Source organism: Molossus molossus, unplaced genomic scaffold, assembly GCF_014108415.1.
Source record: "Molossus molossus isolate mMolMol1 unplaced genomic scaffold, mMolMol1.p scaffold_m16_p_36, whole genome shotgun sequence".
Taxonomy (NCBI): Eukaryota; Metazoa; Chordata; class Mammalia; order Chiroptera; family Molossidae; genus Molossus; species Molossus molossus.
This window is the reverse complement of record NW_023425373.1, coordinates 196,013-209,839: the sequence shown is the minus strand read 5'-3', so window position 1 is coordinate 209,839 and position 13,827 is coordinate 196,013. Positions and strand designations below refer to the sequence as shown.

Here is a 13,827-nt window from a genome sequence, read left to right as displayed (position 1 = left end):
AGTCTGGAGACAAGCTCCCCAGCTCTAGAGGTTTCAGAGTGCAGATGACAAGAGGAGGCCCCAGGAGGACCCTCACTCAATTTGGCCTTGGGAGTGGGCATGATGGGAGGGATCCCTGGGGATTAGAGAGTTATGTGCTTCTAAGAGCAATTGGAAGGGGTTCCAGTCAATCTGGACAGAGGGACTGGAGGTTTACCTGTGGATCCATAAAACTTGTGACCTCCCACATCTTTTCAGGTCCCCCCTCCATGGGGCAGCTCAAACCCAAGTTGAGCTGGTACAACCAGAGTGGCAACCAGAGTGTTTCTCAACAAAACCATCTTTATTCAAAATTGATATACAATGGCCCAAAGGTGCTGGCCCCACCCACCCCATGCCCACCCTCACCCTAATGGTCCAGCCGACCCTCCACCCCTCCCTCCCTCCCTGTTTCCCTGTCAATAAAAGAGCCAGGATCATTCCTGGTATGAGGTGGAGCACATGGTTTCTCTGGGGAACAGCCAGGTCACATCACATATGGGCCCCAGGGGGCTGGCAGAGTGAGAGACACCCCACTGCTCCCTACTGGCTGCAGTGCCGCTTCGCCGAACCCTCAGGGACAGACTGGTCACTCTTTCTCTTCTGAGGCTGTGAGGAGCTACCCAGCCCCGGAGCCAATGCTGGCCTCCCAGAGACCCCGAGCTCTGCCCCTGGGAGGGGGGTCTTCTCAGCATGGACCAGGCCTCCACCCAGAGCAGGCTTCCTGGACGTGGAAGCTGAGGGTGGAGCTCTGCTGAGGCCTAGTGTCTGAAAGAACAGGGACTGGGCAGTTCCCCGGGGTCCCCAAACTCCAGGGCAGACATGGCCTGAGGCAGGGACAGGACTCAGAGAGAGACCACAGGGCAGCAGGCTCTTAGGAGAGGCCGAGAGGAAGGCCAGGCTGGGCAGGTCCCCCTCATCCTCACTGGACCTGTCCACTGGCCCGTGAGGTTCCCTAACAAGAGGGGGCTCTCTGGGAATGGAGGCCTCCCTGGGTCCCAGTCCAGAGTAAGTGCGCCCGTGATCCTGGGGAGTCGAGGGGGGACATTGAGCCCGGAGTGGTGGGTGCTCCTGACGTCCTGAAGAGACAGCAGAAGCCCTGGGCCCCGACAGGTGGGCGTCTGTTAGATGGGGCCTTTGACGGTCCTTGAAGTCAGTCTCCGGTGGGCTGGCCTTCTCACTGCCCCCCAGCTGGGGGCCGAGGTCACAGCTCTGGGCATCGTGGCCAGCCACAGACTGAGAAGGACGTGAGTCCCACAGGGCTGCGCCGTGACTCGGGGATGCCTGCACACCCTCTGTCTTCTCTGAGGCCAGGAGCCGCTTCTCTACCAGCTGTGAGAAAGGGGACAGTGACTGGCTCGGCACACGCATGTGAGAGGAGGAGGAGCTGGGTGATGGGACAATGGCGTTGGGGGAGGAAGGCAGAGGGTGGCACAGTGACTCAGATTAAAACCATACATGTGGCTCTGCTGTTGACCCCTGTGCCACATTCCCAGCCTGTGTGCTTGCTTCCCCTCTGGGCTCCACAACCTCTCCTTCCCATCATCCTCTTCTCTCTCTAGTCCTGTCTTCGTCGTCCTGACTGCACACACCTGGAGCTGGCCCCTGGGCATGCAGCGTACCGGCATGGTGGGGTGCACAGTCCTGTACACCCCTCTTCTGGGATGCTTCCTGCCCTGGTTAACCTGGGTGCACCCTCCCATGGCTCATCTGGGATTCCTCGACCCCCAATCTACCTGGAACCCCTCCCTCCCTGACTCCCCCTAAACCCTCCATCCACTCTGTTAGCTGGGGTCCCTCTGTCCTTTAACTCGCCTGGGGTCCTTCCCTCCCCTGGCTCACCTGGAGTCTCCCTTCCATATTCCTAAGGTCCTACCCTCCCCCGGCTCACCTGGGCAGGAGTGAGTCCTTCTTCCTGCTCCAACTTCTCAGCCAGGTCCAAGAGATCCATGTCTGCTCCTGGGGAAAGCGCTCGTGCCGTGAATAGCGGGTGAATGACTGCATCCACCTTGGAGACAAGAAAGAAGCTGTGAGCATCCTTGCAAGGGAGTAACCTATGAGTCAGCAGGACCCGAGGACAAGTAGAAAAGCAGACCCCCACCCCATCCCCATGCACAAGGTGTGTGTTTTACTCCATCTTAGTCATCAACCACACACACACCTGGGGACACATACACGTACAAGCACAAGGGCAGACCCACATGCACATAGAGAGCACACACCACTCACATACAACACGCACATTACACACAGATACACTCACTGACACCCACGCATGCTCCCAGCTCAGGAACCAAGAACAGAGCTCAATCCATTGGCCTGGGCAGAACCCAGGTCTGGCTGTTGGACAGCCACCCTCTGGAATCTGTGGACCCCGGAGCTCTGAGCCAGCCCACCTGGGTGACAAAGTCTTTCTGGGAGCACAGCTCGTCAAGGTAGCTCAGGAAACCTTCCTCCTCATACCACTCCTTAGTGTCCTCTTTCCATTCTCCTCCTGGCTCCCCCAAGGCTGAGTGCGCCAGCCCCTCCAAATAGTCCATGGTGTCCATGTACTCCTGCACGGCCTCAGGGGGGATGCCATTGGGCGACTCGGTCTCCTCTGGCGGCTGCAGTGGGTGAGCACACTGGGTGCTGGGAGTGTTCGCTGGGCAGAGAGGGAAGAGGAAGGAGCGTGAGGGGATAACGCTTCCACCTCCCGAGCATGTGAAGGGGAGGGCAGTGTTTGGGGGGCATTCACATGGGTGCGGCCGGTCAGGACCACCTGAAGCCCTGTGGCCCTGTGAGGGGAGAGGACAGAGGGAGCATGCAAGACAGTCACGTGTGAGGACATGTCTAGCCACCGATTCTCCAAGGGTCCCCCTTCAGCCCACTTCTCAGCACACTGTATGTTGGGGCCTTTGGCAGGGAGATAGGAGAGGGGTTATGAGAGGTGACCAGGTCCAGACCCCATGGTGACAAAGGGCAGCTGAGGCTCTGGCTTTCATGGTGTTTCAGGTGAAAGACCAAAGCATCCTTGAAGGAAAAGGACCTATAGGTGGGGCAGGGACCTGTCCTGGGTCCCTCTTGTCTTTCGCCCTGGGCTCCTGTGGGAACATCCTGGCGTACCTGGCTGCGGGCCCACCACTGGGGCGGGGCAACCCTGAGGATCAGGTCTCGGTGGGGCTGGAGGAGGCTGACCCTGTGCCCCCTTCATCAACTGCAACTTCTGAAGCTGCATTTCCTCCTCCTCCTCAAACTCCATGAACCTGGGGGAGAGGGAGACACAGGCTGTGCTGAGAAGGAGGCCCCCAGAGCCCAGCAAAGGCAGCAGTAATGGGGGTGGGAGAGCAAGGGCCTTGGGGCTGTCAGGGCCAAGGCACCGAGCAGGCAGGAGGCTGCCTGGTGGGGACGATCCCTGCACAGCCACTCTGGCTGGAGTCTGTCCCCACTGGGCTTGGCACGTTCACCCCCACCTGTCCAGAGCCGTCATGTCCAGCCAAGGATGGGTCAAGATCAGAGGAGGGTGGAGCTCCCAGGGGACGTAGGGCAGAAGAACCCAGGTCTGGAGGTGAGGGAGAGGCTTCCAGAGGAGGGAAGGGCCTCTGGGCGGTGGGGACCCCGTATTGACCAACAGCCCTCTTCCCTACATCCTCTCTGCTGAGCACCTCCACAGCTGGACCCTGCCCTGCATTCAGCACCCCTCAGTCCTGCTGCGATCACTCCCTTAACCGTGACTGCCTTCAGAAACCAACCCAATGCTGTGGGGACCAAGCACCCTGACTCACTTTGCTGCCATGTCGTAGTAGGTCATCCGGTCAAAGTTGCTTGTGTGCTGCCATTCCTGCATGGCCCGACACATTCCCTCCTCCAATGTCATGGTGGGCTTCAGGCGGGACAGGGACCGGAGCACTGGTCTGTAATACCTCAGGGTCAGTCACAGGCTACAGCCTGCACTCCACCCTCCTGACCACCCAGCTCTGAGGAGCACACGTTCCCACCCCACCCAGCATCACTGAGCACCGACAGTGGGGAGGAGGTGTCTGCGCATAGACAACCTTCCCAGCTCCTGCTGTTACTGCCTCACATTCACACCAGACATGAACCTGGACTGGAGGAAGACTGTCCACTTGCACCCTAGGGCTGGACATCACCCTCAGCCCTCCTGCCAGGACCCCAGGAGCAGCCAGCCTGCATGTCCCTCCCACGTTCCTCTTGGATGGGAATCTCCAGGGGGGCTCCGTGCCCTGCTCAGTGCACTTACATGAGAAAGCAGGAAAGAGCTTCTGCATCAGGACTCTGGGGAAGGTACCTCCGGGCCAGGGCCTTGAAGCGCTGCCAACGTCGGAAGTTTTTATACACACTGTTGGGGTTAGAGGAGTCATCCGGCGAGGCCTTGGGCTGGGAGGTGGCCAGGCCACCCTCCGTGGAAGCCCTATGCGGCCATGGCCCAGCATTCACTGGGGGGATGATGGGAGCCAGCTGGGCAGCTGCTGGTGGAGCTGGAGGAGGAAGGCCGGGACACGAACCTCCCTGGAAGGCCTGGGTGCCTCCAAAAGCCGAAACAGGCATAATGATCTCCACCGCAGAGGCCTCCAAGATAAGGGGTGCAGGACACACAGCACCCCCACAGATGGCCCCTGGATCATTCCAGTTGAGCGGCACCTGAGTCAAGACAATGGTCTGAATCTGGGGGGGCTGTGGTCGCTCCCCTTCTGATCTGACCTGATCCGTGATGTTGCCAGCCCCAGTCCCAGCAAGGCCTTGACACACATCTCCTGCCACCAGAGGTGCCCTGGGCAAAGCTGGCAGCACCAGGAGGCGGTCAGGAGGGAATGACCCAGTGGTGAGTGTGGGCAGGTGCTGCTCCAATGTTGGCTGGTTTGCGGGGCCAGCAGTGGGCAGCGGAACGGGCAGTTCCATGAAAGGAGTCCTGGAGGCTCCAGGGTCCATGGTCACATCCTCTCCCAGCACTGCAGATGCTGTTGAGACAAAGGAAAGGGGTGAATGGAGAAGGAGAATCAACAAGCAGGACTGAGGTGCTCTGGGTCCCCTTTAGCCACTGGGGAATCAGAGAGGTGAGTCTCAGCATGTGAGGGCCATTTGGATGGGGCAAATGTGGAGTTTGCGAATGTCCTCAGGTCATTGCCGTGCTCTGACCTCCGGTTGAGACATAATCCACTGGAGAGCTTGCTCCCATGTGCCAGGCTCCCTGTCACTCCCTGCAGATAGAAGAGCCCCAGCCTGTGCTGACTCTGAGAGCCTCCCTACAGACTCCCTGGCACCAACCCTGCCAGCCTCACAGGCTGCTCCCCAGGGCTGACCCTGGGAAGAATCTGCTCAGTGGGTATGACCCTGGGCACACACACTATGGCATGACCCTCTCCAAGGTAAGTCCTAGGCACTCAAAGGGCCTTCTAGAACAGGTTGTGTCTAAATATTACGGCCCCATCCCCTCCTCATGTTTCTTTTCCTCAGCACTAGTCACTCTCTTTCCTTCCTGGTCTTGCCCAACAACATAAACCACTTGAGTGACAGCTCTCTACAGGAGGCGGCAGGAACCCTGACATAACCTTTAACACAGCAGCCCAGCTTGCACTCGTGTGTGAGAAGCAACCATGGCGAGCACTTGACATGGGCCAGGTTCTGCCACTCCAGCCCCAGCGCTCAGACGAATGGCCACCCTCAGGAGCTCTGTTCCCAGGAGAGGGCTCTGGGAAGTAGACGCTGTGTCCCAGATACTCTGTCATGTCAGAGCCAGCAATGGCTGCAGAGAGCTACAGGGTGGCAGGAGATTGGGGCAACATGAGGCTCACAGTAGAGGTTTCCAGAAACTCCCATTGCACTGTCATGGTACATTGGTTGTGGGATTGCAGACTGTCCATGGTCCTTCCCTTCCAGCTCCCAACAGTGGAAAGTGAAGGCGCAGTAGAACCAGGTGTGAGCCAGGTGTCAGTGGGACACAGTGGTCGGGAACACAGCCCTGCCCAGAGGAACTCATGCAGACCCTAGTCCAGGAGAACAAGTTACACCCCGCAGGCCCCTAATGGCTCAGCACAGGCGTCCTCGGACATTTCCTAATGACGCAGAAGATCGTCTTCCTGCCTCGGGCTGCTCCCCTTCCCCCTTTATACAGGAATCCGCCTTCACAGACGTTGCATGGGAGAACCGACCCCGCTCCACGTCTGTTTTCCTTCTGAAGCAGGGACGTGGTCTGTGGGCAAACCCCTCAGCTCAAAGGTGAAAGGCAGGGCAGAGGGTGCGCCGTGGGACACATGGTGGGGAATATAGGTCTGAAGGCCTGAGTGGCCACGGAGGGGGCCACTCAGGACAGCTCAGTGACCGAGCCCTATCTGGGTGGACATCACCCGGCTGCCCTGTCCTTGTAGAGCCCAAGACAACAAGCAGCTCCCTGGACTGAGGAGAAGGGGGCTCTGGGCTGGAAACAGGGGAGAAGCTCTGGGCTGCGGCAGTTGGAGTACCTTCCAGCCTAGCCCTCGGGGAGGACATTTCACTAAAGACTTGGCCCCAGAAAGCCACACGGGGAAACTTTCTGGCTAAGACCACCTCTTCCCACTGCCCCATCAGCTCTAGTGTACTCAGCTCAAATCCCGTAGAAGGATATTGTGGGGCAAGCTCCAGGTGCCCGAGGAACAGGACACAGGACCAGCTTCCCCATGACCCTCCCTGAGCCGCTACCACATAACCCACTGGTTCCTACACACACAGGTCAAAGGGGCTTGTCTCCCTCTAGAAAGAATCCACGTGCCCGCTGCCTTCCCTTCTCCACACCCAGACATTTCCCCTGAGTCATCCTGATCCACCTCCTAGGAGCCCTCCTGTCCAGTGTGGTCACAGGTGTCCTCCCCCGCTGACTGGTCCTGAGAAGTCCAGTGCTGTCTCCTTCCCCTACTTCAGTCCAAACCGTGTTTCCCCGTTGGAAGTGTCACATTTTAATCCCACGTTTTGAGGGACAGTTAAATCTCTGAAATGCACTCCCACCAATCTATACACTTACCTCCAACTGAAGCGTGGTCTTAGGCACTGACCACTGCCACCTAGTAGCCTCCACAATGAGAAAATTCAGTCCAGAGCCCAGAGAATGAGCTGCTCCAACAGATGCTCAGCATCCAGTGAAGGAGTTAGGATTTAAATTTAAACAGCAGAATGCCGGACCCTAGACATTCTACAGTGGGGGAGGGGCAGGGGCAGGGGCAGGTGAGCCTGGGTGGGAGGGGCTGGGGAGACATTCCATGGTGGGCTCTGCAGGTAGGCAAGAACCAGCAGTTCCTTTCACATTTTAGTGGCCACACCATTGGTGTGTGCCTCTTTAGCAATGTACACATCGGTGTTTTCAGGTTCACAGCACAGAGGCTTGACTTGACGGGCCCTTCATTGCAGTTCTTGATCCATCAAGCTAGTTTTGGGCCCCCCAACCTGCTTCCTTTCTGGCTCATGACTTACTTCAACACACGCTACACATTCTGAACAAAATGCAGAACATATAGCCTGAAAAAAATAATGGGAACTCATGGCCACAGGGAACCCAGTGTTTGAATTAGGACTGACTCAGCAGACCCAGCATGTTCGCTTGCTGTGTGCTCATCATTCTTTAGGAAGCAGTCCTCTGACTCCATGTTCCGTCCAGTCCTGGAAGCTCCGCAGACCACAGCCGGCCCAGCTTTACACACGATCCCCTTTGCTCTGGTCCAATAGCGCAAGGCCCTGTAGCCTGCACAGCAAGACCAGAAATCACTAGCTCCTGCTTCTCAGAGTATTGTGTTGTTCGATGTTTAATTTTTTACCTTTTATAATATTTCTAGAAAGTAATGCCTTGACATAGTTTGGTCAAATTGTGCAAAATGGACAACGCAGAGACGCGTCCTTGTCCCGCCTCCTCCCCTAGCAGCACAGTCTCTTCCCCACAGGATGCCGATGTTACCTGTTTCCTTTCAATCTTTCCAGAGTTGGATTACACAACTAAAAGCAAATGCATGCTATCTTCATTTTTATAAAATACTCTCAGCTTTTTCCTCTGGCTAAAAATTAATACATGTCCCAATATATTTATTTTACATGTAGTGTTATTTATAAAAACTACAATGATTGTTTTTGTACTAGTAACATGGCTTCCCTGTTTTTGGAGGCTCGAGTCCTAGAACGAGAAGTTCTATAGTCCTTTAAAATTCGAAGTACGTGAGAAAATGGGTGGCCAGATTTAGCAAATAATTGAATTTGATTTTAAGATACACAGTGAATTGTTTGTCAGATAATTGTGTCCCATGCAATATTTGGGACACACCTCTATTGTACATTTGTTCACTGTTTTCTGAAATTCACATTTAAGTGGCATCCTGTATTTTATTTCAAAACTTCACCAACAATTATGCTATGATTTACTAAGGTCTATAAGAAGGAGAACTCTGAGCAAAGCACCTTGTCTTCACCACAAAACACAATTGCATACACACGCAAAACACGCACGCTCTTTGGAGGAAAAGGGATTTCTGAGAGCCATCACACAGCTCTGCATGTCTAGGCTCACTGGTGTAAGGACAGACGTAAGAGAGAGGAAGGCAAAAATCTCTGTTTCTACATGTTAACTAACAGGGCCTAACATCCTAATGTCCTGGTTCTCCTAGGTGTAAAAAGTCTACTACACGGGAGATGGTTGTGCACTTGGAGACAAAACCAGAATTCTATCCACCATGCTAACCCCATTCACAAAAACCTGCATCCACCTAAGTCCTAGCTTGCCAGTCTGAACCTGAAAGCCCTGCTCATTGGTCTCCAGATTCCCTCCCTGCATCATATACCCTTGCTCTTTGGAATCAAGGCTCATTATTGCATGTGGTCCCATCGGCATGTGAATCATGGTAGCACCCCTTCAGAAAACTTGTTTGATTCGTATTCTCATATTGTGCATGTCAGTGCATCACTGGCAAAATGATATGAACAAGCATTTGTGTTTGTGAGAAGGGAAGATTGTTAGGAAATTGATCAAGGGAGATGAGGAGTGACAGTTTTGGAGGATTTCAACCAAATCTCTTGGGTGTCAATCTTCACTCCCTGCTGTAGCAGCAGAATTCATGCTGATGGTAAGGTGTTGGGAATGGAGTCCGGGAAAGTATCTCTCACGGTGTTTCCAGGTCTAAAGTTCTCATCCAGAATGTGTGACGGGGCACCCAGACTTGCTGGGAGAGAGCACCTACTCTTTCAGAAACCATGGGGATCAATCCAAAGGGCACGAAGGCACTGCCCCATCTGAGGACGTGTGTTTGGACCGCAGCAAAACTCTTTCACGAGGGTGGTCGCTAAGTGCACGGATTGCACGTTTGCAATTTTACAATCGTAAGTGCTCATTTCACTCCAGCTGGTTTGAATGAGGGACAGTCAGGGAGGTTACCCAGGAGGAGGATTTGCCCCAGAAGCTGCACAGGGAGCCCCCACCCTCCATTTCTTTCCTCTCCTGCAGGCACTGCCTGGGCAGTTCCCAGGGTGCCTTGTGCCAGGACATAGGAGCACGCCCTTTGGGGGCGGGGCTCTGTCCTGAAGCAGCTCCCAGCGTCTGTTGGGGCAGTTGGCTCTGGTAGGTGCGCATGCGCTAAGGAACAGGCAGGGTCTCCGACCTGGGTGCGTGGGCCTGGCATGGCAGCCTCCAGGTGTAAACAGGGAGGTTAGGGATGCACAACTTCATCGCCCCGCAGGTGTCACCCCTCTTCGCTGTTGTTCATGCTGTTTATTCCCAGGTGTGTGTTCGTGCCCCACACAGCTCACTTCCGTGGTGTTGAGGCCAGGGAATTGGCACCACTGCCCCATGTTGTGTTGGGGAGGGGAGGTCAGTGATGGGGGAGGGGAGGTCAGTGATGGGGTCCTGCAGTGGGGTCTGCTAATGCCTGTGAGGCATTACACTCCGAGGGTCCTGCTGTGACCCTGCGTTCTGAATACGCACAGCTTCCGGCTCTGGGCAGTTCTTCCGAGTGTGAAAACTGCCCTCCGGCTCAGCAAGAAGCAGCTCAGGTCATTGAGAAGGAGTGGAAACGGGAGAAGCTTTCACATTCTTCCCCACGTGACTTCCATCCTATTGGGAAAGTCTCCACCAGCAAGGAATGACCTTCGACCTGCACTCCTGTCCATGAGCTGAGCGACCTGGCTGCCTGGAGCAGTAGCGACGTCTGCTGTCCAGTCACGGAATTGCCAGCCTAGGTGGGGTGTGTGCCTATTTAATGGTTGGCGGGAATCTGTTCTTTGTAGTCAAATGTCGGGGTTGGTTCTGTCTGTGGATATTTGAGATGAGCGGGAGGCTGTGGTTTCGTGAGCGCGTGTGGGATTGGGTGTGTATTTGGAGGGTGTGAGGTGTAGGGCGTGTATGCTCAAGGGGTTGGCAGTTAGATGTTTGTAATTTGCTGTTTGGTGGGGGGTGGGCATATTTACCTGTTTTTTCCTCCTGTGAATTGGGGTATTTCTCCGATGGCCGACTTGGAAGGATTCCCTGCATATGCACGGGGCAGTGTTAGGAAAAGTGCTGCTGTTCATCCGCTTGGATGCATGACCTTTTGTTTTGTATTTGGGGGATGAGGAAGGACCATCGTGTACCCAGGGCCTGTTGCATGGTTCTGTGCATTTCTTTTGGTGCTTTTCATCAGCTGTCTATGCCTGTTTCATTGCGCAGAGGGTAAGTCTGACTATTTCACAGGACTGGTGGATGCAGTATATGAGGTGTGATGTGTTTGTATGATTGGATGTGGTGTTTGTGTGACTGTGTATTCTGTGAGATGGAAGAGTTAATTCTGTGTGAGAATTTGGGGGTGTGGGGTTATATATATGCAGGTAGTGTGGCATTACGTATGTATTTGGGACAAGGGTATAGGGTGATATGTTTGCACATTTGTAGGGTACTGGGTAATTGTGGGTATATGAGGGGTGGCGGAGAGTTGTATTTATATTGAGTTTACACGTGTATTTAAGGGCTGTGGCCATTTGGAGGACTATTTGTTGGAGCTCTGTGTTTATGTATTTCAGTAGGGGGCTACTGGGCTTATATATTTTGGGAAGTGAGTATGTGTGTATTTGTTAGAGAGGTGGTTTCTGTGTATACACAGGGGAGTGGGAGTATTGTAACTGTATGTATCGAGGGTGTGTGATATGGTTATTTGTTCATATTTGTGGATGAGAGTAGTGACTCTTTAGCTAGGGATAATTGGTTTTTGGAAGTTGTTTCATATGTGGTTTGTTAGAGATATTTCTTTGTGTCTTGTGCATGTATACTGGTTTGTGTGTATCTGTCACCAGGTACATGAATTAACAGTTTGTTCATAGGGCACAGGGTTGTTAGGAGGACTCAAAATATATTTCTTTGGAGAATACTAGAGTGTTTCTACATGTGTCTGGTAGTAGGTAGTAAGCAGTGGTCTGTGTGTATATTTAGGATTAGGCTGGAGAAAAAAACATATATAGTGTGCTTTTGTTATACAGTGAGGGAAGAGGAGACGTGGTTGTATTCTGGAGAGGTGGCATAATGTACAGTGTTTGAGGGGTCTTTATATTCAGGGGTTGGGAATATTTGCATGCATGTGTGTTTCTATAAGTGTGAGAATTGTGTGTGTATATTAGTAAGAGTTAAGAGATTGTCACTGTTTTCATGTTTTGTATCTATCTGAGCGTGTAGGGTATATACTCTTAGTATATTCATGAGTGGTTTGTGGGTGTGTGTATTTGGGATTTGTGAATGCATAAGGAGGCTTAGCGTCCTCCTTGTGTCTGTTCCAGAATGTAATGTTTGCAGAATTTGGAGGTGTTGCTTGTACGTGTCTTCCCAGTGTGTGAGGTGGACTTATGTGTATTTGATAAGTGTAGGTTGTTTGTGACTGTGTGTGTATTTAAGTTCCTGGAGCTTATGATGGGCATGTATTCTAGGGGATATGAGAGTTCACTTTATGTATTTGGAAACCAAGAGACTGTAGGTTGTGTGTGTGTGTTCAGGAATTCTGGAGAGTGTATATTTTAGGGTTGTGGGATTGCACATGGCTCTTTCTTTGGGGTAGCACATGAGACAGTTGTGTACTTGGTAGTTTTAGAGGGCCCGTGTGTGTGTGTGTGTGTGTGTGTGTGTGTGTGTGTAGGTATTCAGAGTGTACATTTGGGTGGTATGTTGGTTGTACATGTTTGTATTTAGAACCACGTTGTGTGTGTATATATAGTTGTAGTAGAACGTAAATATTCAGGATAATTAGGTTTTTTTCTGTAACAATTTAGGTAGTAAGAGATGGTCTATGTGTATATTCAGTGAGGGTGAGGGTGGAAATGTATGTGCGTGCTTATATATGCATATTAATTTTTGTTTATATATCTGGGGTGGGAGTTGAGGGCCCTACTCAGTGTGTAAGTGGCTTGTGTGCACATATTACATGAAAGGGGATGGGGTGGGCTGGAGCGGGCTCATACTAGCTTGGGATAGTCAGTGGTGCACGTCTCTTCTGGGCTCTGTGTTCATCAGGTGGGTAGCTTGAAATCAGTCATGCTGGGAACATTTATACCAGGGACACAGCACAGATGAAGTCTGTCCTGCATCCCGCTGAGAATATTATTCAGCACTCACCAGCACTCTGCTAGTGTGTCTGGATGTATGTGTGTGAGGCAGGGATAGTCAGGCATCAGTGGGCATATGAAAGGAAGGCTCCACGTGAATTGCAAATGAGTTACCTGGGGCCGTGGGCCCTTGTGTGTGTGCATGGACCCTGGTTGTTCTGACTCATTACATTGCTCTTAATTAGGTCGGCCCATTCTTTAGGGCCAAAGAACCCCATAAATATTGGCGATTACTGGCCCCTCTTCATGCATATGGGTTCAGAGGTGTCAGTCCCTTGGAGAGGTGGACACTCCTTTAGCATGTGTCTGGTCCTGGCGTCGGGGACCCTGGATGAGTGGGCCAGGGAGACAGACAGCCGTGCAGGACAGAAATTTCACAACTCTGCTATTGGTGGGACAGGCAGCTGTCAGAAGTCTTGGGGCTTCCCAGACAGGAGGTCAGATGGCCAAGTGTTTCCCCAGGCAAACTCCCTAAGAATCAGCTGGGAAGCTATAGGTATTGTGGCCCTTCTGAGGTATGGCTAGTGGCAAGGGCACCCTTCACATGGGTCCAAGTGGTGAAAGTCCACAGAGCCCTGGCTCACTGGGTCCCTCTGCCCCAGGGCAGTGGGTTTTGTTGGGTATCAAGCTGGTCAGTGGTGTTACTAGTTCTCAACCAATCTATCTCCATGGAAACCTGAATCCTTTGGGACAGAAAGGAGTTTAGGGGTCAGTGAAGTGACAGGGACAACGGTGGGGAGGTTAGGGCCTGTGGCAGGCTGGGGGCTGAGACCTGGAGGAGACACATGTCTCTGACACTCCTGAACCCTGTGGACATGCTCTCCCTCTTTTCTGAAGGCTCAGATTCTTCCAGCACTGAGATGAAGGTCACCTCACAGCATGTTTTGCTGATAGGGTGACCTGACTCTCTTCTCTATTCTGTGTCTAGCTGCAGACTCACCAGAGGGACGCCGAGACCACTGTAGCCACCAGCCGGCCTACAGCTGCCTCCTGCCTCCCTTAGTTCCACCCACAAACTTCTGGGCCTTCGTTTCTTAAGGTGAGTCTCCTTCCGGCCTTTTCTCTCTCAGCGAATCCTCCTGCCAACAGAATGTGCCCACCTCACTTGCTTGAATGCCCCAGTAACTGCCTGTCTTAGTGCAAGTGGTTTGCAGTGGCTCTCACTGCCCCTTCATAGCCTTTCCCCAATACACTGACAGTGCGTTGTGCTGATTGTACTGTGTGTTGTTGGGAGAATGGAGCTGT

The 13,827-nt window shown here is 53.2% G+C and overlaps 1 protein-coding gene across 1 annotated transcript; it reads right to left on the bottom strand.

The window, feature by feature from the left end:
• Nucleotides 1–561: 561 nt before the first annotated feature.
• On the bottom strand, nt 562–4,947 carry LOC118643438 (NUT family member 2G-like). Its single transcript, XM_036281515.1, has 6 exons — nt 4,259–4,947; nt 3,783–3,911; nt 3,124–3,263; nt 2,415–2,662; nt 1,910–2,026; nt 562–1,350 (listed from the first exon to the last, which is right to left on the bottom strand). Exons 1-6 carry the CDS (start codon nt 4,945–4,947, stop codon nt 562–564), a joined length of 2,112 nt encoding a protein of 703 aa, XP_036137408.1.
• Between the last annotated feature and the right edge of the window lie 8,880 nt (nt 4,948–13,827).